The following is a 24,652-nucleotide window of genomic DNA, read 5'->3' on the forward strand; positions in this document are numbered from 1 at the left end:
TTTCACTGGAACTAAGGGGCTGAGCCCAACTCCTGAAAAACAACCCCACACCGTAATCCCCCCCTCCACCAATCTTTACACTTGGCACAATGCAGTCAGACAAGTACCGTTCTCCTGGCAACCACCAAATCCAGACTTGTCCATTGCCAGATGGAGAAGCCTGATTCGTCACTCCAAAGAACACGTCTCCACTGCTCTAGAGTCCAGTGGCAGGACTTTACACCGCTGCATTCAATGCTTTGCATTGCAGTTGGTGATGTAAGGCTTGTATGCAGGTGCTCGGCCATGGAAACCCATTCCATGAAGCTCTCTACGCTGTTCTTGAGCTAATCTGAAAGCCACATGAAGTTTGGAGGTCTGCAGTGATTGACTCTGCAGAAAGTTGGCGACCTCTGCGCACTGTTCGCCTCAGTATCCGCCATTTTACCATCTGTCATTTTACGTGGTCTACCATTTGTGGCTGAGTTGCTGTCGTTCCCAATTGCTTCCGCTTTGTTATAATACCACTGACAGTGACTGTGGAATGTTTAGTAGTGAGGAAATTTCACGACTGGACTGTTGCCCAGGTGACATCCTATCACGGTACCATGCTGGAATTCACTGAGCTCCTGAGAGCGACCCATTCTTTCACAAATGTTCATAAGAGTCTGAATGCCTAGGTGCTTGATTTTATACAGCTGTCATCATGGAAGTGATTGGAAGATCTGAATTGAATGATTTGGATGAGTGACAGAATACTTTTGGCATTATAGTGTAGTTTAAATGAATACAACCAAGCTAACATTAGTGTAGCTTTTACCTGGGATGTTGAACAAAATTGTATTAAAAAACAGTAGTTCTAACTATATTCAACACCGAGACAAGTTTTACCCTTTCAGTCAGAGAAAAGACATCAAAAGACTTCCTTTGGCATTCATCAGCTCTCTGCATTTGCTCACCCCTAAAGATTTGCTCTGAAATAATTGTAATTTCTGAAGAGATCAACAGAAAAAGGGTTTCCGAAAAAGCTTTAAACCACAAAATCAAACTCTAGAGACTACTGCAGTACTGCCGTAGGCTCCAAGTAATCATGTTTACCATATGGAGCAACAGGTACAGTTTTTATTTTGGCCAGCATATCCTTTAAGTCAGTTCCTGAATTAGTGATGGTTAAGTCTCATTGACTTAAATGGATAGTTTTGGGGTCCTAACACCTAGCTTGCACTACCACCTGTCTTACACTGCCAAAACCCCTGAAGCAAGGCTAAATGAAGTTCGCCAGCTGGCCAGCTCCAAACTCTGATGCTGTTTTGATTTGCTCTTTGGAGGATAAGCAGTTTGCTGCTGAGCATACAGTAAGAAATGGCTCAGGATTTTCTTATGGCAGCGAACCAACATGGCCCCAGGGAGGCTGAGTTGTTGTTCTGGTCTTAAAGTATTTCGTTCTTGCTTGTTTTCCTGGATCTAACAAGCAGCATATTCTTTAAACAAAACACTTCAGACATTTTCCCAGGGTGATGACTCACGGGATACCAGCACAGATCTCAAAAGGTATCAAAGCTTTTTGCATATTCTTCTGAAAAAACACGGTTTATAGACTTTACCCACATTCGTAACCTTTCAGAACCAAAGCCAGAGGAACAGTGAGTCAGTAGTAGACTTGAAGTCATAATATTACAAAATTCCATATTTAAATGATCAAAATGACCTCTAATATTAATTAGTGATAACCGTGTATTCTTCTTCTTCTTTGTTTTTCTGCCAGATTTTTGTCCTTTTTGATCTTTTACTGTAGTTTTCAAGTTATTGGGCTCTTAAAACCCAGTTATGCAGTTTTCCCAATGATTCTGGCATTCACCAATGCTTTCTTATTTGGGATTGTTCTTAGGTAAGAACAGAATCTACACAGTCAAGAGCACGAAGGTGTGAACAATTCTGTAATATAAGATCATGTCACGAATCTGATGTCCATGCATTCTTTCTCAGGAACAAACATGAGAAGAAATTTTGGAAGATATTGGAGAATGAGGCCCATTCACTTCATTCCAACTCCAGAACGTTGGGTCTGATTGAAAATGACGCCTTGTATACAGCTTTTTGGTCAGACATATGGTTTTTGTACATTATCTTCAACAGAATTAATTGTTTTTCCCCATTGGAATGAAAGGGGTGCAAAACTTGTCATGTTGATATGAGTCCATTAGCAACACCATATTATCCATGTGGGGAACCGCATGGCTACATCCTTGCAATCACTTGGAATTCTATAGTAACCACACAGCAACACCTTATCAATCTCCTGAGATACCATAGCAACCACTTAAAATACCATAGTAAACACCTGGAAACACCCTAGCAACCATCTTGGAGTTGATTGGCCTGTGCCATCACTCTGCATTTTCTTCAGTAAATGTACTTTTCTAGTTGTAATTTTTGCTGTTGTTTATGCTTGATCTGAGGAAGAGATGATCACAAGTTGCTTAAGTCCAAAATCTCTAGCACAGAATTTTCGATTAGTCTCATTATTGTACAAAAGTGAACCCCTACTGGAAACATGAAATGTTTGACAACACAGTGCACCTTCAGTCTGAAGGACAGAACTGAACTTTCAGAAATGTGCTGTTTAAGTGGCAAAACAACCACAATTGTTATGGTTGGTAAGTCTGTAGTTAGCTAGATGGTGTAATTGCTAATTCAGCTGAAGTTTTAGTGAGTTTTAAATGATATGTACCTCATTAAAACAGCTTCATTAGCTAGTGCTCTTGCTGACATGCTTTTAATCCAACTCTAAGCTAGCCAACCATTACAAGTATAGCTTCTGTCCTTTAAACCTTGCGTTTGCTGCATGTACCGATTCGAGAGAGCACATGATAAAGAACCCAATTTCCCAATTGGCTCAAGTTCCCATCTCTGGGTCTGAGATGTTTTGCTTTCTTCAGTGTCAGTTCAAATGGTCATTAGGTTTAAAATAAGCAGAAAATATGAATTGAGAAGAAAAATGAAATCTGCAGGCATATTTTTCCACACCTCTAAAGTTCAGTCTTGGAAATTTTTTGTATTTACCTTTTCTACTTATCACAAAAGTAATCCCAATCAATGATGTTGAGATCTGGACAGTTCATTACTCATAGAACGGCATCAACTTATTTGTTTGGTTTGCAAATTAAATTTTTGTTTGTTTTCATTAATGGCTTTTTGACAGCTGCACATCCTTTCAGATCCATAGCACAGAGTTGTCTTCTCACAGTAGAAGAATGGACAAAACTCCTGTGCATTATTTTTACATTTGAAGCAAAAATGGAGCTTAATGTGACAGTTATGATGGTGTACCAGGTCTTGAACCTTTTTTAGGAGTTGTTGTACATTTTCTCCATGTTTTTTGTATATTGGCCTTCCCCATCCTTATCTAAGTGGATTATCTTATATCTAAGCTCCTCAGAAATATCTCCTAAGAAATGAATAACATTTACTTAGTGTCCATTTTGATTGGAAATTTAAAAAGTTGTCTTTGACTTTTGTACAATACTGTATGTGGTGTGTGGTATATATGTATATATATATATATATATATATATATATATATATATATATATATATATATATATATATATAATAGCTTGAAAGCTTTATTGGCATAAATAACACTTTGTTGGTTTGCATGTGAAAAATACACGACTCTAATAGTGTGTCATTTGTTCAGATGTCATAATATTATCCCACATTAATACTTCACCACATCCTTCTCCTCAAAACCTTGCTCATTCTCCAGATTGCTCTTATGGTGATTTTTCTGCTTTACAATCGGATTCCCTTTAATATTAGAATGCTTAATTTTGTTGTCCTCTCACAGTAATTGGCAGTGGCTCTAGCTCTTCCTCCACTGTGAGAAAGTGTGTCATCAATAATCATCCAGAGACACTCCAGAGATGAGGAAACCCCTTTAGCCCACCCCTCCTCTTCCTAGCCTTGTTGCTATCGGAGACCACATCCAAATGTCCCAATAGACCTAATGGTTTCTGTTTTCAGAAAGGTGTACCATGTGGTCTTGAGAGAGTCATTCGGAATAGTTACTTTAACAGTGTATGTGTCTTAAAGCCCCAGTCAATTTTTTGTCAATTAAATGACAGTAAGCAGCAAACCTGTTTGTCCGTAACCTGAGGGCCAGTTCTAGGGTGGAAGAACCACTGTTCCAGGCAACTCCTGGAAACACGGGTGCTTTGGATTCTTACTCAGTTAGTAGCCCCCGGCTTTTCTTGTGATGAAAGTCTGCGAGGGCTTTGTGTAAGGGAGGAACTGCATTCTTGTGGTGATTAAAAACAGTGTGACAACAGAGGAACAGAGAGGGAATCAGGGGGACTAATGAAAAACGAAGGGGCTGGAACCTTCCACTACTGAAACATTCTCATTCTGTAACACTCAGCATCCGAAACCTCCTCTGTCTATTTCCAAGTTTTTCCTGAGGATGGATCAGTGAAGATGGAGATGAGTGAGGGAGCAAGGGAGCGCCAGAGATGGGAGGGAGGGAGCGAGAGGGAGTGTGTGTGAATGAGGGCGAGGAGAGAGAGAGTGAGCAAGAGCGGGGGATGCTACGCTCAGATCGTGAGCGGCTCGCTCAAACGTGCCGACTGTCTTTTTCCCGCTCAGTTTGAAGCCATCAAGAGGCTGAGGGAAGAGGAAATCTACCCAGCAAGGACACTCGCACAGACACAGTTTCCAGAGCTCTCACCTCCTCTCTCGTTCTGTGTTTCCTTCTCACACTCTCTCCCTTGCTGAGCCAATAACTGAGGCAGCGTTGGCACATGCAACAGGGTGCGGAAGGCAAACTCGTTTCATCTTCTCTCCCCTCTCACAACGAGGAGGAGAAGAAGGGAAGGGAAAAAGAAGTAGGGAGGATATGCCCTAATACCTGTGCTGCAATTTCAAAGAGAGAGCTTTAGCCCACTTTTCCTGGCTTTTTTCAAGTTCCCTACAAGTTGACAGGTCAACGAAGGATACTTTCGAAGCCATGAACAAACGCAAGTGGGAAGGAAGGAGAGAGGGCTTCAGGGCAAGCTCCAGCCGTGATGAGGCACAGGGGCCCAGCCGCCCCACCAGCAGAGGGCGCTTCTCGGAGTCCTGGAGGCGGCTCAGTTCCAGACAGGGGTCCACCAAGAGGTCAGGACTGGCTTCGCAGCAAGCAGCGGTAAGAACCATCTGTCTATGGCTTGCAGGGTGTCCCGCATGGAGTTCAGGGAGTGTGATAGGGTGCAGGGGTACAAGCCATGAGGGAGGGATGCAGAATGAGGGCTGGGATCACATGTAGAGAGTGAGTGAGAGGGATGCAAGAAAGACTAGCTTAGGCATGCAGCACCCAAAGGTCCTTAACTGGTTCCGATTCCGCTATTTTGAAACTTGAAAGATGCTTGTTTGGCATAGGGCAGCATTCTGGTTCCTGTGGTAATCTTACTGCCATATACTGCCCTAACCGATCTCTGTAAACAAGATGCCAACATCCTAGCTTTTAAAGAAATTGATTCTGCACCCATGTCTAAGTTTGAAGCAAATATAATAGTGGTCCAGGTGATACGGTACTTGGGAAACTTAGAGGCCAAAGACAGTAACCTGAGAGAAAGTATCTAGAAAGGTAAGACAGGTGAAGAGAGCCACTACATTCTCATTATCCATAGAGAACTGTTACCTAGAAATGGACCCCAGGTGCACAATCTCTGAGGAGTGGTTTAGTTCAAGGGGGAATCGCCTGTTGCTTTTCTTTGCTTGCATGTGGGTTTCTTTGGCTTATGCTTTGTCTACACAGTGCAGTACTGGCCCTCTTTGGTTACCAGTGCCTGAAACACTTACAAACTCTTTGAGTTTCAGAGCCAGTACAGTGTGAGTAATGTCCCGGAGTGGATATTTAGCTTGCTGTCTTCACTTGGGTGGATGCCAAGCAGGATTTAGAAGCTTTGGAGAAATACTTCCAAAGCTCACTGTTCTTAATTTTATCTGCTTTTAGATAATTAATTGATATGCAGTCTTTTCCAAGTGTGTCAAGTTCCTTTTGAAACAATCTCAAACCCTGTTTTCCTTCCCTAAATCTCTCGGGCTTTATCACAGCCATAGATAGTCATTTGTAAGGAAGCGCTCTCTCAGTTGTGGCGGAGCGTTTGAATGTACCCTGCAGCGGTTTGCGCGCCCTGGACCATCTGTCCCATGCTGGAGCCTTCTGCCATCTTCTTCCCTCCTCTAGCACTTCGATCCACACCACTTCCATTTGTTATTGTGAGTCATGCTTTAAAATAATTACAGAAGTCAAAAAAATGTTTGTGCAATAAGAGCAGAAGATTCAAATAACACTACTACAACAAAATAAAGCTACCAAAGAGTACTGTACAAGTTATTTGTCCTCTTTCAGGAGATCAGATCTCATAGAATGTGTAATACATACATTCATTCAATTGTATGCAAATGCAAAAAATAAACAATAAAATTAATACACATACTGTTCAGAGAACCGTTAATGCACAATTACTGTTTATTTGCTGAATTTAACATATTGGGAAAAAAAAACATTTCTGTGATGACAAATTGTTAACTTATTTCAACTAAACCATGCATTTTGAATTTAAAGTGGAAGTTAAAAACTTTTGCATATAATGTTACTTACATACTGTAATGCAAAAGTCATGAACTGCCTTTCATTTATTTCAAAATGGTTAAACAGTATTATAGTATAATTTTTGGCATCAAAAAAAGGACAAAAACCTTTATTTTACATAAAATCATACAGAAGCCTCAACAGCTGAATCTAATATTAATTTTGCAGTGTGTAGTACATCCACACTTTCATTTATGATAGTGTGGATAATTTTGAAGAGATATTTTTCCACACCTCCAAAGTTCAGTCATAGAAGTTGGTTGCACTTGATCCCAGTAATCCCAAACACAGTCAGTGATGACTGAGGTCAGTTTTTTCTCCTTTATCTGAAAAATGAAAGCATGATGGTGGCCGTTTTGGTGGTCTACCATTTCTTGCACAGTCATAAGTTTTTTTTTTATGTATTTTCCTTTGACTTTCCCCCTCTTTCTGCAAATAGAGCTTGTGTCTAAGATCTAATCTTCTCAGACATATCTGCTGAAAAATTAATAACTTAGAACTAATATGTTTTGTTGAATGAATCACAAGGACAGATCATTAAAATTCATGTAGGACTACATCATACAGTCTCTAAATACAGATTTACCCCACACTGCACTGAATGTAAACTAAAGAGATTCAAATTTAACTCCAAGCCAATCCACCCATCCAGTGCCCATGCTTTTTTGGGTTACTGCAGTTAAGTAGGGTAAGGGCCTTGCGACGGGTTCTTCATGCGCACAGCCGCTCAGTAGATTTCACGTTTGAAAAAACAGAAGGGTCTTTGTAGGTAGGTGTGGGATTATTTTGAAGTCGAGTTGCTATAGAAACTACGTTGGTTGGATGTTTCATATGGAACATGGCCATGATATTTCTCCTAGCAGTGAAGATGCCAGCTTGTGGCTGTCACCTCACTGGGTCATAAATCAGCAGGCCCTGTAGGAGCCCAGTTACCTTCTCCAACATAGGTTCAGTGACCACTTATGCACATTTACCTTGTGCAGTTCGGTGTAAGGTGGGTCAGTCTTTAGGTGGTCATGATGGCTATTCCTGATCGAGGCTTTAATGACATATTTAAATATATAAAAAGATAAAGTGCTTAAAAGACATTTAAACACTTACACTACAATTTAATTATCACTAAATCTTTTGTAAACATGCTTATGAACCTGCCTCCTTCAGTGGTGTCCAAGTATTCTCTGTGGCTAGATTTTCTGCCATCAAGCCCATTTTAATAATGTATCATGAATGTGACCGAAGCTGTTTGAAATGGAATTGGAAGCTGAACTTAATGTCTGTGTTTATTAGCCTCTACATCAGTGGCTACTACGGAAGACCAAAGAGGTCATGATTTGCTGTATTTTTCTGTACTGTTATCTTGAGATCAAAACACAAATAAGTTGTGATCTCAAGATAACAACATTGTTAGTTTAAGATCACAAGATAGTTAGGAGATCACGACTTGGTTATCTTTGACCTAAAGATAACAACTTTTGTTAACTTGAGGTCAAATGATAATTAAGTGGTGATCTCACAACTTTGTTATCTTGAGATCACAAGACAGTTAAGTTTTTATTTTGAAGTCACAACTTCTTGTGATCTCGGTAACAACTTCTGTTATTTTGAGATCACAAAGATAATCAAGTCATGATCTTAAGATCCCAACTATCTTAAGATCACAAAACAGTTCATTTTTTATCTTGAGATCACAAGATAGTTAGGTTGTTATCTTGAGATCACAACTTAGTTATCTTGAGAACTCTATAAGAACTTTTGTTATTTTGAGATCACAAGATAATTAAAATCATGATCTCAAGATCACAACTTTATCTTAAGACCACAGGACAGTTAAGTTGTTTTCTTGAGATAACTACTTGGTTGTCATGTTGTTGTAGTCTCCAGACAACTTTTTATTAAGATTATAAGTTATACAGTATATATATATATATATATATATATACAGTTAAGTTGTTATCTTGAAATCAAGTTATGTTGTCAACTTGAAATACCAACTTTTAATTATTTTCTGATCTCAAAATAACAATTCATAATCTCAAGATAACAATGTTATTATTATTATTATATAATGTATTTGCATAATGCATTATGGGAATTGTAGTGATAGAAAACAAAATACGAAAGGAGATGAATTTTTTTTATTTGAATTACTTATTTTTGAAACTAATTTTTTCATTTTGTCTGAACCAAGATGTTTTATGAGTCATATAAAACAGTAAGAATTCATTGAGACGCCCCCTTCAGGATATCCCATGTATGACTTTCCCGCTGTTTAAAGTATCAGTGTTGCTTTTTTCCCTTTCATTTAAACATCTAATGATGTCTATTCCTGATGAAATTTTCACATGAGGGGATGAGTGTGAATGATCTAAGCATTTACATGTCTATTGTCATGTACAAAAGTTTAGGCACACCTGGTCAATAACACATTTTGTTGATTTTCTAAGTAGAATTATGTTACCACTCCTCTACAGAGAATACACTATATAAATAGTATGACACTTTTAATATGTTATATTTTTTTATTACAACATGTTCAACTCAGCAAAGGATTAGAGAGTGTACAAAAATGCCATATACTATAAGAGTGTGTTAAGTTCCATTCATCAACAAAACATGCCAAACTTTTGCAAATGACTGTATCCTGAATTGTCCAGCCAAGGAGCCTGAGGTCCTGGACCTAGACCATGTTTTAATCAGGCTAAGCTTAGGTCAAGTCAGACCATGAGAGTCGTAGACTAGCTAGCCAGACCAATATTGAACCATTGGTGTGCATGTAAACATCGTTAGCGGCTGACGTCGTGAGGGCCTAAAGCATGAGGGTTCTAAGGGAGGGGACGCTGACCTTTTGTTCGGTTCAGTGTCGGCAGAGGAAGTGTGATTTCATGCTCAGCAAGCTGAAAGCAAAGGTTTTAAGCCCCAGTGCAAACAGCAAGAAAACTGCAGCATGCCAACACGACTATGCCCAAACAGTTGGTGTCAGAACAGACGAACGGCACTTTTAAGCACAGAATGCCTGAATGTGTGTGTGCCTGAGCGCTGATCTTCGGAATAAAGAAGAAAGTGTGTGGGCGCACACGCACGTGTGTACATACGTGTGTTAACAACAACCCTGGCAACAGTAACGTGTCACCAGAGTTTGCTATCTACCCATTGTTTCTTTGTACTCATTTCACACTGTGGCGGTGCATCATGGAACAGTGTTATAGTGAGGAGGAACATTCTGTTTGTTTTAATAACAGCCACCTTCTGTACCACTCTTGATCTGAACTGGCCTGCATTTGCTGAAAACTCTGCATACAACAGTTGTCATTTGGTGGAGGGGTGGGGGTGGGGGGTGGGGGGTTAGAGGGGACATAGGCACCACACTTTTTTGACACTGCAGTGGTCAACTGCATGTTTCATACCAAAGAGTAATATAAATATTTACATCTTTGTTTGTGAAACTGCCTTAAATCCTTCAGCTAATTCCATCTGTGACCATTAGAGCTAGGCCTTCATTTCGGACCATGAATGTCAAAACCCACCTCTGCAAATTTCTGCTAGCATCCCTATGGGACTCTAGTAGCATGTTAACACTAAATTAACGAAGTTTAACATGAACGTTTTTTGACCATTCTAGATTAAACACAGACATTTGAAGCTTTTAAAAACATTTGAATTTTACTTGAAGTTTGTCAGATATATTAGCATTTATATTACCTTATAGAAGTTTTATAGTGAGCTGCCGCCTCTGTTTTCCATTTCTAACAAACTACTAATCAGGCGGCTGCTCTTATTCAAAGCCATAGACATACCCAGAACTTCTAGAAGGCCATTAGTGATGTCTGTTCTCACAGAATTGGTCCTGTTTGCCCTCTTTAACTTCATAATTATGCTGATGGCAGTCTACCACATTAGGCCTTCTTTTCAGCTCTTAAAGTCATTACCAGTAAGAGAGCTCACTTCGCTTTATTTAACTGGATAACGCTGAGAAAAACATGTCCTGATTGGCAAATTTTCTGCTTTGTGTTTTAAGAATTTAACCCACTTTTTCCCTTAAAAATTCAACAATAAAACAGGAGTAGTGCTGTAGTAATTGCAAAGATAGAAAAGGAAAAACAACATAATTCTTTTGAATAAAAAAAAAAGACTAAAAATTACAAGCATATATTTTTTCATTCCTAGAAATCATTAGACATTCTTAAGGTTCTCCTCTCCATACTGAGGGTTCTGCTCTGCTTTAATCTAGTCAAGGTACCTGAAAGATTAAATAAAAATGATATCACTCAAGATGTTTGTTGCTACTAAATTACTACAAAATTTGTTATTTAAAAAAAACTTTACCTTATTCAAATCTTTGATTTAGCAAGTTTGTCTTATTCCTTTACCAAATAATTTTGAAAACATGCTAAATTATCTCTGAATGGAACATGACAAAATTTGTTTAAGAAAATTCAAAAAGTTAAAAAGAGATGTTGATTAATGCAATAATATTTTTACAACAGTCTCAAAATGAGGAAAATTAGATATTTTTACTAGACTTAAGATGATTTCACTTATCAATATATATTTTATCAGAAAATCTTTTTTTTTTTTAATTTGCAAAAATTCATTTTAATTCATTTTTAAAGTATTAAGTCATTCATCAGTGGTCACAGGACGCTGTGGGCTGGATATTTTTGGTTCCCAGTCCAGCAGTGACACTGTGGGGTTTAAAAACTCTAGCAGCACTGCTGTGTCTGATCCACTCATACCAGCACAACACACACTAACACACCACCACTACATCAGTGTCACTGCAGTGCTGAGCATGACCCACCACCCAAATAGTACCTGCTCTGTGGGGGTCCTGACCACTGGAGAACAGGGTAAAAGGGGGCTAACAAAGTATCAGAGAAACAGATGGACTACAGTCTGTAGCTGTAGAACTACAAAGTGCAGCTATACAGTAAGTGGAGCTGATAAAATGGACAGTGAGCGGAGAAACAAGGTGGTGTACTTAATTAAGTGGCCAGTTGGTGAAAGTTATAGATGCTGTTTATCCAGAAATCTGACAAATGACTGATGGATCCAAAATCTCAGTTTCTGCTTGTAGTGTTTCACCTTCATCTGTTTCCAAGTTACTCATAATGCATGAATCCAGCTTTCTGTACTGCGTCTCTGGGGCTTCTGAAGCCATTACTGGAGTTGAATACCTCTACAGCTTCAAGTATTAGAGGGAGATTCCTGGCTAAATGAGTCATCTCTCCTGTTTACATATTATTATGTCTTGTTCAGTGCTTCATTTCATGGAGATCCAGCAGTGTTGCCATCCATAAAGGAAAGCTGCTCACATACACTTGTATACAACACATGGACGCTTACTTGATCAAGAAGGGTTTGCCATGTCTGAGGGTCCATACCCTGGAAAACCTAATTTTCCTCATGATTTCTTAACACTGTTAAAGTTTCCAAACCACCTGTTCACTCCAGTTCATGCTAAAATAGTATATTTTGAATGCACCGATTTTGTGATGTTATTGATATTGACCTGTATTTCCTTTTTCTGCCTATAGCAGTTTAGCTCTGCACACTCACTCTTTAGTTTTAAGGAGTGTTTCAGTCCAGACTGGTTTTTGAATGAGGCACAATGTGGAGCAGCAAATCAGAAAAGAAATTGTTTACATGCAGGTGTATGCAAATGTTTTAACACCCCTGGTCAAATGGCACATTTTGTAACTCAACACATCCTCTTAACCTCTTTAGCTTATTGGTAAAAGAAAACAAAAATATAAAACGTGCCATAACTTTTGCACATGCCAGTTTTCCCCAGTAAACTCTCAGAAATAAAGGTGTGAAACTGTCACTGGGGTGGTGCATCTCAGTCGCGTTGGTTAGGGGACATAATTGTATCATAATCCATTGAATATTGTCTGAGTTGTATTGACTCCACACCCCAGCTCGTGTCTAGGCTCCAGACGCTGATGGCAGTCTACCACATTAGGCCTTCTTTTCAGCTCTTAAAGTCATTACCAATAAGAGAGCTCACTTCGCTTTATTTAACTGGATAAAGCTGAGAAAAACATGTTTATTTAATTTAAATTTAACCCAACTTTTCCCTTAAAAATTCAACAGTAAAACAGGAGTAGTGCTGTAGTAATTGCAAAGATAGAAAAAGAAAAACAACATAATTCTATTAAAAAAAAAACTAAAAATTACAAGCATATATTTTTTCATTCCTAGAAATCATTAGACATTCTTAAGGTTCTCCTCTCCATACTCAGGGTTCTGCTCTGCTTTAATCTAGTCAAGGTACCTGAAAGATTAAATAAAAATGATATCACTCAAGATGTTTGTTGCTACTAAATTACTACAAAATTTGTTATTTAAAAAAAACTTTACCTTATTCAAATCTTTGATTTAGCAAGTTTGTCTTATTCCTTTACCAAATAATTTTGAAAACATGCTAAATTATCTCTGAATGGAACATGACAAAATTTGTTTAAGAAAATTCAAAAAGTTAAAAAGAGATGTTGATTAATGCAATAATATTTTTAACAGTCTCAAAATGAGGTCAATTTGATATTTTTACTAGACTTAAGATGATTTCACTTATCAATATATATTTTATCAGAAAATCTTTTTTTTATTTGCACTTTTTTTTTTGCTTTATTAAAGTATTAAGTCATTCATCAGCGATCACAGGAGTGGCTTTTTATTTTATTGTTCTGTTTTAAAACATTAGGCTATGAAAATATGCTAATATATACTCTCCACTTGGGAACAACCTGTTTAAGGTGCACAACTGGACCTTAAAACCACTGTTGTACCTTTGAGGGAACATTTACATTGTTTGTACCTTGATGAACAGAAAAACTTCTAACAGTGTAAGTTCAGTTTAACAAAAAAAGAGGAATTGTGCATTAAAATGTGCAGACGTGTTGTCTATAGAGGACGTGTCACTTAGAAAAACAAGAAGAAAGCAAGTCATTTGAACAGGGGTGCCAAAACATTTGCATAACCAAAACTTTACCATTGAGTATTGATTTTAGAGGTAAGGTAACGAAACCAGCATGTTTCATTCTGAGTGTAAGAGAAGTTATAAAAAGGTCAGTATAAAAATGATGAGTTATGATAAGAAAAATCATACAAACATTGTAAGAGGAGCTTGTAATGAATACAAAGTAAAATATTACCAAAAAAAAATTTAGGTTATGGGCAATTTAAATGAAAATCCAGATAATCTGATGTGATGCAAATGCACCCTTGAAAGCGTTAAAGCATAAAGGTTTGGAAACATTCCAGTGGGCCCCACCATCAGCAAGACCACTCCACCCTTCACCTACTTCCACCTGAGGCCTCCTAATGCAAGTGAGAGTCTGTTGTTCCAAACTTTCTGTTCCTAAACTCTTCTGAAATCCTTCTTGGTTTGCCTCTCTGTGGGAGACAAAGCAGTCGTTGGCAGCAGCGGGACGCTTGCGCAAAATGGGAACGGATCAGTCGGGAATTAGCGGTGAGTGCCCCACCGTATGGTTATTGCAGGGGTTTGGTGAGGGGAGGGCAGGTTTCCTGCTGGTACCATGGGGCAGTAAGCCGGGAGGACATGGCTTACTTTTGGTTGTCATGGCGACTGCCAAAGATCTTGCACAATGCAGTGTTTTTAAAGTCTTCTACTTGAGATATGCTCTCCTGCTAGTCCTGGCGAGAAAACTGAGAAGACGTGAGCCCTTACTACAGTTTAAGGTATCTGTTGCATTGATCTAATTTCCGCAGACAGTAATGACCGAAAACCAGCTCGAAACTCACTTATTGTAGAACTGTCCAGGGTGGTTATTGCACTAGGCAAAGGTAGGTCCCCCCTGAGCCAAGAGCCACCTGAAAACACAAATTAGATATACCTATTCTGAAATATACACCAATCAGCCATAACATTAAAACCATCTCCTTCTTTCTACTCTCATTGTCCATTTTACAGCTTACAGCTAGGAAAGGATCAGACACAGCAGTGCTGCTGGTGTGTAGTGTCCACTCATTGTCCACTCTGTTAGACACTCCTACCTTGTTGGTCCACCTTGTAGATGTAAAATCAGAGACCGTAGCTCATCTGCTGCTGCACAGTTTGTGTTGGTCAACCTCTAGTCCTTCATCAGTGGTCACTTCTTGTAAGTCGCTCTGGATTTGAGCGTCTGCTAAATGCTGTAAATGTAAATGTAAATGGTCACAGGACGCTGTTGGACAGATATTTTTGGTTCCCACAGGTAACAGGGGCATAACAGGGGCATTCCAGTGACCACAGTATAGAGTCACTTTGCTACCCTGGAAAGAGTCCTTAGCAATGTTGGAAAGCCTCCTTCCGCAACTATGGTGCATCACACAGGGGGCCGTCCTGGGAAGCCTGGAGGGCCGAAAATGCCCTTAGCCATGATGGGGTAGCATTCTCCTACAGATGAACACCACCAATCCAGGTGGCTTCATAGCCGCAATGGCCCATCACCCAGGCAGCCACGTAGCTGTGATGTAGTGCTGCTTAGGCAGCAGGCCCAAGGGGTCTGTAGCTGCGGCATAGCGCTGCTAATGCAGCTGAACACTACCAGTCCATGCGACCCCATAGCTACAGTTCAGCATCATCAGCAGTCCAGAGAGCCTCATAGCTGCGATACTTTGCCACTCAAGCAGCCAGTCCGGGCTGCATCAGCTGTAATGTTGTGTCTCCCAAACAACCAGCCCAAGAAGCCTCTGATTCACAGTTGAAAAAATTATTCTCAGCAGTTAATTTAAGTCAATATGATGACAAACTTGCAAAGCAGTGACACCCCGCACTCATGGTTACAGCGGGCTATTCCACATTACGTAATGACACAACTACATATGGATGAAGTATGAACATGCTGATTGTGTAATAATCTACATTATGTAGAGGAGGGTGATGAGGTTAACTAAGAGCAGCAGCGAAACAATGAAAGAGGGAGGAAAGCAAGAAATTCACTCCCAGATAGCTTCAGTGTCAGGGTTGTTACTTGTAAGTTACTAATTACTTCTCTCAAAATGTCATTTATTGCTTCTCAGTACTTGTTACTTCCTAATTCTCTCACTATATCAGCAGATAATTTATTTCTTTTATGCATTATTCCTTAAAACAAGCAAAATTACCTGTGCTCCTTTTGCTTAATACAAGTTATAGTCTTACAGCAATCTCAAAATGTGTAATATTGCATGTTTTAACTAGATTTAAGACAATTTCACTCGCCAAGATATCATATTCTGCAATATAGATTGTTGCGCCAGTTGGACGCCCAACAATTCATTTCTCGGTTTAGCCTGGTGCCCCGGAATCACTAATTCAACCTCTGGAACTCCCCATTGGCTTCTATTCTAAGCCAACATCTTTTTCTACTTTATGCTCCTGATTTTATCCACCTTCCAATATACCATTTCACTTGTAACAAACCTGTTTCTTCTCGCTAACTTCACTTAGCATATTTCTGCCTGGATGTTGGTTGTTATGGTTTGATCTCACCTATGTAACATGGGACATAACTGGGAAGGACAAGCAGTCACACAGGTGTCATGATTTCCCAGCAATATTGATGAAGTTTCCATGGAACATTTGTATCGATCACGTCTATAGATTGCTCACTGGAGACCAGCATGGCTTCATAACGTACACTGGAGGCCAGGTTAACACAGCGGGTCTTAACACTGGCCAGAGCTGCACCATGGGCCTGTAGGAACTAGGGTAGATCTTGAAAATGGGCCAGTCTGTCCTGACAATGACCAAAAGTCTTATGGATCCTATAACAACAAAGCCAGAGCACATCAGTTCATACTTCAGTCTCAATTTACTTGGATAGTCCATTATAGTCACCTATAGATTAATATATATAGGAGTTCTGTTGAAACTCAGCTAAACAGCGGTGGAGCTGGACTTAGATTTGGACCAGGGTTAGGGCTAAGACCAGGGTGAGGGTTGGGCTGGGTTAGGGTTTTTTTTTTTTTTTTTTAGATATTTAGTTGAATGAAACTTGAATTGGCCTTGAAAGCATCTTTTTTGTTGTTGTTTGCTGTCCCACAGATCATTGTTGGGAGAACACATTACACTGCAGTGTATGCTGGGAACTGTAGTGCAGTTCTTGGCAAAATGGGCTAATATTAAAAGAAAATGGAAATAAATTTTGGGCCTTCTGTTTGACACACGGGCTATAATTCATACACATGTGGATTAGTTTAGACTGCATTTCTTTCCACAGAGAAATGGAAATGGAATAGAAATCAACTTTTTAAATAATTTTATGAATTAATATAGTAAAATAAAATGTGTCCAGGAGACCAGATGGAAAGGAAGCAAGGCCAGGTACATTGGAGGTGGATTCAAACTGTTCTATCATGGTGTAGAGAGGAAGAGAAATGGAGTAGGGATAATCCTAAAGGAACAGCTTGGGAAAAGTGTTCTGGATGTAAAGAGAGTGTCAGACAGGATCATGAGCCTGAAGTTGGAGGTTGATGGAGTAATTTTGAATGTGGTCAGTTCATATGCACCACAGGTTGGTTGTCAGTTAGAGGAGAAAGAGGAATTTTGGAGTAAGATGGATGATGTGGTAGATGGTGTCCCTAGAGAGGAGAGATTAGTGATTGGTGCAGACTTCAATGGACATGTTGGTGAAGGGAACAGAGGGGATGAAGAGGTGCTGGGTATGTATGGTGTGAAAGACAGAAATGCGGAAGGTCAGATGGTTGTAGATTTTGCAAAGAGAATGGAAATGGCTGTGGTGAACACGTATTTTCAGAAGAGGGAAGAACACAGGGTGACATACAAGAGCGGAGGGAGGTGCACACAGGTGGATTATATCCTTAGCAGGAGATGCCACCTAAAGGAGATTGGAGATTGTAAAGTGGTGCCAGGGGAAAGTGTAGCAAGGCAGCATAGGGTGGTTGTCTGTAGAATGAGATTAGAAACAAAGAAGAGGAAGAGAGTGAAGACAGAGCCAAAGATTAGATGGCGGAAGCTGAAGGAGGAGGACGGTTGCAGGCAGTTCAGGGAAAAATTGCAACAGGCCCTTGGGGGCAGTGAGGAGCTACCTGAGGACTGGGAAACTACAGCTAAGTTGGTGAGAGAAACTGGCAAAAATGTGTTGGGTGTTTCGTCTGGTCAGAGGAAAGAAGACAAGGAAAGTTGGTGGTGGAATGAGGAAGTCCAGGAGAGTATTCAGAAGAAGAAGGCAGCTAAGAAAAAGTGGGATAACCAGAGAGATGAAGGAAGTAGGCAGAAGTACTGTGAGGCTAGTCGCATAGCAAAAAGAATGGTGGCAAAGGCTCAGGCCTATGATGAGCTGTATGAGAGGCTGGACAGTAAAGAAGGAGTAAAGGACTTGTATCATTTGGCTAAACAGAGAGATAGAGCTGGAAAGGATGTACAGCAGGTTAGGCTGATAAAGGATAGAGAAATGTACTAGTGAGTGAACAGAGAGTGTTGAGTAGATGGAAGGAGTACTTTGAAGAACTAATGAATGAGGAAAATGAGAGAGAGAGGAGGACAACGGGGGAGAGATAGTGGATCAGGAAGTGCAGAGAATTAGAAAGGTGGAAGTGAGGGCAGCTTTAAAAAAGGATGAAGAATGGAAAGGCAGCTGGTCCAGATGACATACCTGTGGAGGTATGGAGATGTTTAGGAGAGAAGGCAGTGGACTTTTTAACCAGGTTGTTTAACAAAATCCTGGAGAGTGAGAGGATGCCTGATGAGTGGAGAAGCAGTGTACTGGTCCCCATTTTTAAGAACAAGGGTGATGTTCAGAGCTGCAGTAACTACAGAGGTATAAAGTTGATGAGCCACACCATGAAGGTATGGGAAAGAGTTGTTGAAGCAAGGCTAAGGCGAGAGGTTCAGATCAGTGAGCAGCAGTTTGGTTTCATGCCCAGGAAGAGTACCACAGATGCAATTTTTGCGTTGAGAGTGTTGGTAGAGAAGTACAGAGAAGGTCAGAAGGACCTACATTGTGTCTTTGTGGATCTAGAGAAGGCAGATGATAGGGTGCCAAGACAGGAACTGTGGTAATGTATGAGGAAGTCAAGTGTAGCTGAAAAGTATGTTAGGGTGGTGCAGGACATGTATGACGATAGTGAGACAGTGGTGAGGTGTGCAGTTGGAGTGACAAATGGTTTCAAGGTGAAGGTAGGGTTACATCAGGGATCAGCTTTGAGCCCCTTCTTGTTTCAATGGTGATGGAAAGGTTGACAGATGAGGTCAGGCAGGAGGCTCCATGGACCATGATGTTTGCAGATGACATTGTAATCTGTGGAGAGTAGAGAGCAGGTGGAAGAGAATCTGGAGAGGTGGAGGTTTGCACTGGAGAGGAGAGGAATGAAGGTCAGTAGAGATAAGACGGAATACATGTGTGTGAATGAGAGGGAGGCAGGTGGAAAGGTGAAGATGCAAGGAGTAGAGGTCGTAAAGGTGGATGACTTCAAATATCTTGGGTCAACCATCCAGAGCAATGGACAGTGTAGAAAAGAGGTGAAGAAGAAGGTGCAGGCAGGATGGAGTGGGTGGAGACGGGTGTCAGGGCTGATGTGTGACAGAAGGATAGCAGCAAGAGTGAAAGGGAAGGTTTACAAGACAGTAGTGCGTCCTGCTATGATGTATGGTTTGGAGACGGTGGCTCTGTCTAAAAGACAGGAGGCTGAGCTGGAGGTGGCGGAGATGAAGATGCTGAGATGCTGAGTGACGAGGCTGGACAAGATTAGAAATGAGCAGATCAGAGGGACAGTGAGGGTGGAGCAGTTTGGAGATAAAGCCAGAGAGGCCAGGTTGAGATGTGTTGAGGAGGAATAGTGGATATATTGGGCAAAGAATGTTGGAGATGGAGCTGCCGGGTAGAAGGAGAAGAGGTAGACCTCAGAGAAGGTTTATGGATGTAGTGAAGGTGGACATGGAGATGGTAAAAGTAGAGGAGGCAGTAGATAGGGCAAGATGGACACAGATGATCTGCTGTGGCCACCTCTAAAGGGAGCAGCCGAAAGAAGAAGAAGAATATAGTAAAATAAAACATGTTCTTAACTCTGATTAACAAGGACACTGACTGCTAATGAGCAATGAGGACAGAAAAGGAGTGATATACCCACATAAAAGCAATTTGTAACTGCTTAAACATGTTTTTTTTTTACAGCGCTTTGAAAATGCAGTACTGTGCATTGATACCACTGTATAAATTCAATTAACTTTCTTCATAAGCCTGTTAATTTGGGTCAACAGCAAGGCTCCGTCCAACATAGATTTAACTAGCTTGTGGGGAATTAGCTCAGCTTTCTTTGTTCCAGCATTGCTAAGCTTTTCTCTTTCATCACAAACAGCATTCCCAAGCCTCAGCTGGAATAACAGGTGTGAATTGGAGAGGTCCTCTCCGCTGCAGAGGCACCTGAGCTCTGGGGATCGAGTGTCTCTGACAGCTAAGGTGGTCCGCTGGGACCCCTGCTCTGCTAGTGGCGGTCTAATGAGCTTACAGTCCTGCCAGCATGCTGTTGGTAAAAGCCTTATCTAAAAGCCTGTGGTGCCTGGACAGTGCCAGAAGCAGCTTCCACGTTAGCCTTGTACACTTCTGTGATTTGTTGAGGGTTTGTGCTCTAAACACAGGCACAGAGCTCATTCTTCCCTAGCAAACATACCCACACCTGCTGTTCACATATATTCTCTAAGCTAATTAAACTGCTAACGGGCTGGACTGTTGGTTAATGAGGGCTATTAGCAGATTAAACTTTGTTTACTGACATGCAATGATCCGCACCTGTTCAGTCTAACGTAAAATATTGCACACAAATTGCATTTACATACACTTTATGTAGTTTCATTGTGGCCATATAAGAGGCTGCATGTGCTTGACCCCATGCAAGTCACGTTAGCATTGCCATTGTCAGTAAATGCATGAATAACTAGAGTTGGTTTGCATATTTTTCAGCAATTACACACATTCTTGATGTGAATTTGCATTGATTAAGCAAGGTCAAGGCTCATTTCTACTCTGCCGCAGCGACTTTGATTACCACAATTAAGCGCCGTGGAATGACTAATGATTTCTATCCTAAGTCCATCCATAATAAGCGATTATTCCACTTATGGCAGGTTGATCTTGCTTGTAGAGGCTGATTTCAAGACAAAAGAGTAGAAATAAGCCACCAAGCGAATAACAAAAGCACCTCCACAGCATTAATGCCTGGAAGCTCTTTAGAAAGTTTGTTTCGACAACAAAAAAGTACTTGCGTCTGGTCCTCAGATCCAATTGTGGTCCTGTGTTATTTTTAAATGGAAGATAATTGAGCAATTTCAGCAAATGATTGGCTCCAGTGTCATCACACCTGACACCTTGGTTAAAAAAAACAAACAAAAAAAACCAAACAAAAATGTAGACTACCTGGTCCTCAGTGAATGATCCTGCATAGGGTTGGGTATTGAAATTGGTTTAGGTTTCATTTCCACTTTGAGGGGGCTCTGCTTGGACCACCTTGAAGTATTAAGGGCTTGATACATTTGGAAAATTCTATAAAAGTGTGATTCAATATGCAAAACATTGTAACCTTGGGCACTTCAAATTGCTATAATTATATCTAAACAAACATGCTGAACTATCAATCTACCTGTCAGCAGAAGTATTCACAACTGTAATGCAGCATCATCACAGTCATTAAATTTGATATAAAACTGCTCATCAATATACTTCCAACAAGCTTTTTTAGCTACGGGGTTATATCACTGTGAAGATAACCATTGTTCTATCTAGAACAATATTCCTAGGTCAGAGCTCTGTGCAGGCCACTGAAGTTCCTTCACATCAAACTCATGCTGGAACAGGAAAGGACCTTCCTCAAAGTGGTGCCAATGTTTGAAGCATATATTGTCTAAAATATCTATGAATTCTGTTGCATTAACCTTACTTTTAGTTGAACTAAAGGGCCCAAACCCTGAAAAACAGCTGCAGCCTCTACCAAACTTTACTGTAGTACTATGCTTTCTGGTAGGTAATGTTATCCTGGTGGATGCTCCAGATTTGTCTATCAGACTACCAGATAGCGAAGCATGTTTCATCACTCCAGAGATCATATTTTCACTGCTTCAGAGTCTTGTGGCGACGTGCTTTACACCCCTCCAGTCGACACTTGGCATTGCACATAATGATCTTAGGCTTGTGTGCAGCTGCTCAGCCATGGAAGCCCATTTTATTGAAGAACCTGATACTCAGTTCTTGTGTTGATGTCGCTTATAGAGGCAGTTTGGAACTTCAGCTTCATGGCTGAGCTGTTGTTGCTCCTTGTCAGGTTCATTATAATAGAACTTACAGTTGGGACAGACCTAGTAGTCAGTGCCACATTTAAAGCATCCTCTGTAATATTGTATTATGTGTGCAAAACTATACTGTCAACATGTTTTGCTGATCCGTCTGTTTAGAAATTACCCAAATCCTCTCATTTTTCTGTTCTCCCTGACACGTCTGAAGCCAAAACTCTTGTGAATGTGACTAACAGCCTACACTGACCCTTCCCCCATTTCCTTCACTTCTGGACATGGGCCATGGCTCAACTCCAGGGCAAATGGTCAGCCTTGTCTGTATTAGGCTTGCTGAGTGGAATGACAGGCGGTACAATCATAAACACCATTAAATCTGCTCCCGTAGCTGCTTTTATTGCCCCGGTTCCTATTAGTGGCTGATTAAGCGGTTGCCCTGGTAACGCGCGTGACACAGGGAAAGTGATGTAAAATTTATGTCAGGCGAGCGTGGCATTTCCCAGCAGTGCTGTGTGGCACAGGGGGCTTACTGATAGGGTGGGTAATTCCTACCTTGGAGCTCTACAACACTGTTTCCCTTGCTCTATCACACCTGGTACAGTTCATCAGGGGCTTGGTGGTTAGCTAAAGACTTGAATCAGGGGTGTTAGCACAGAGAAAGCACTAAAACGACGCAGCACAAGGGTACTGCAGGATTGGAAAAGCCCATCCCTTGCTTAATGGCTGCAATGAGAGGAAAATCGATCAATTATGTCATCTCCTCTGGGACATGCACTAGGCTGTATCATGCACCTAGTGCTAGACTATTTGTAGCCTATTCAGTCACAACAGCTTTGCATGCTATTATGATTCTGAATATTCCTGCTGTTTAAATGTCAGTCTTGGCTATGCTTAATATCATTCATTACTATCTGGCCTGTCAAAGTGAAAAAAGTGCTCTGAAAAAGTATTTGCCCCCTACTGATTTCCTCTATTTGTTAACGTAAATGGTCTCAGATCAAAACATAAAATAAGACATGGAGAACAAAAGCAAACTGTTTTTAAACTATCATTTCATTTCTGTCAGAAAGATTCAGGAGGCAAGTGTGAAGGAGGACAATTTTTATATCCTCAATGGAATTTCACAAGTTGGAACATGAGAATTCAGCCGATCCTACCAGATAGAGCTAGCAGGGATGTGGTCTGGAGATCAGTCTTTCACCTCACTGTGAAGGAACTTTGGCCCACTCCTCTTTGCACAATTGCTTTGATTCAGCCACATCCGATGGCTTTCAAGCCCATTCAAATGCCCTGCCACAGCATGTCAATGGGCAGGGCATTGACTAGGACTTGGACTAGGCCACTTCAAATCTTTCATTTTCTTTTGAGCAATTCAGAGGTTGGCTTGCTCTTGTGCTCTGAATCATTGTGCTGCATGGCCCAACTATTCTTGACTGATGGACTGATGACTAAATGGGTCATTCCACTAGAATGGTTCAAATTGGACTTTGACATTTTCAAATGTTTTGCTTAAATGTATCATTGATATGTAAACCTCACAGTCAAACATGTAACGGGGTTGTGATTTTTGCACAAAATGGCCGCTGCTCTACATACTGTATACCAGAGAGAGAGCACATGGCATGCATGAGATTCAGAATTAGCATATAGTTTTGAAATAAAAAAAACTTTTTTTATAAGTAATAGTTTTCTATCTTTTTTTCATGTGACGGTGTTGAGTCACTGAGTTTGGCGACCACAATATCACAAGATAAATGACCAAAATTAAATAAAAGAAGGAAGCCACTTGCCTGTCTTTGCTGTCCTGTTGTCCAAAAGACTTGAGTGATGTCACTTCTTGATGTATATGGATCATATGGATCATACCATTGTTTTTGTGGGGGAGATTCATTTGTGTTACGGGGTTGAGGGGTTACTTAGGTACAGAACTAAATAATGTGATTTTAATAAATAATTATCAATTAATTTTGAAAAATAATATCACAAACAATTAAACACAGACAGTTGTTTAGGTTGACATCAAAATATATGGACTTTTTTATAGTTGTATTTGGTATATTCTAAGTATACTTTCGTTGAAGGCCATGAGGGACATGACAAAATAGGTGGTGTCAGCAAAAATAAATAAATAAACAAAGTTCTCATAAAAAGATCAAATAAAAAAAAATACACTGTATTAAAGGAGATATTTCAATGTATGTGTAAAGCTGTTAAAATATAGATTTTTGTGACCCAGTAGATAAAATACACCTAAAGAGGAGATGAGGACTCAAAATGTGCCATTTCCATGGAATGACCCAAATATTCTTTTGCAGGAGACCAAAATTCAGTGATTCCATCAATTGTGGCAAGTCACCTAGACCCTGGCGCAGCAAAGCATCCCACCACGTTTGACTGTTGGGATGATGTTCTTAATATGGAATGCTCTGTTAGCTTTAGCCCAGATGTAACGGGATCCCTGTCTTCCAAAACTTTCCACTTTCAGCTCCACAGAACGTTATTCCAAAAGGCAGGACTGAGACTATCCTTTGAGTTCTTCTGGTTTAGCAGTGATTCTTAGCTTGCAATTCTCCCAGGATACCATTCTTGCCCAGTCTCTTTCTAATATGGCATCATGAATGCCCACCTTATCTGAGGCGAGTAAAGCCTGTAGTTCCACATAATTTAGTAGGCTGCTTTTTGAAACCTTTTAGTCTACTTCAAATTGCTAGAAAGGTTATATTTAAGTGATTTGAAAGGCCTGGCAGTCAAGCCTGTGTTGGTCTACTTTAATTGATCCCAATTAACTACATAAATAACTACATTTGTTTAAT

General features: G+C 40.3%; 1 protein-coding gene across 1 annotated transcript in view; it reads left to right on the forward strand.

The window, feature by feature from the left end:
- Nucleotides 1-4,574: 4,574 nt before the first annotated feature.
- trpm3 (transient receptor potential cation channel, subfamily M, member 3) overlaps nt 4,575-24,652 on the forward strand; it is a 252,200-nt gene continuing 232,122 nt past the window's right edge. Inside the window, 1 exon segment of the mRNA XM_017709650.2 lies at nt 4,575-5,161. Within this exon segment, the coding sequence (XP_017565139.2) occupies nt 4,985-5,161 (177 nt within the window). The 5' untranslated portion in view covers nt 4,575-4,984.

The sequence above is a fragment of the Pygocentrus nattereri genome, chromosome 20 (genome assembly GCF_015220715.1).
Source record: "Pygocentrus nattereri isolate fPygNat1 chromosome 20, fPygNat1.pri, whole genome shotgun sequence".
Lineage (NCBI taxonomy): Eukaryota > Metazoa > Chordata > Actinopteri > Characiformes > Serrasalmidae > Pygocentrus > Pygocentrus nattereri.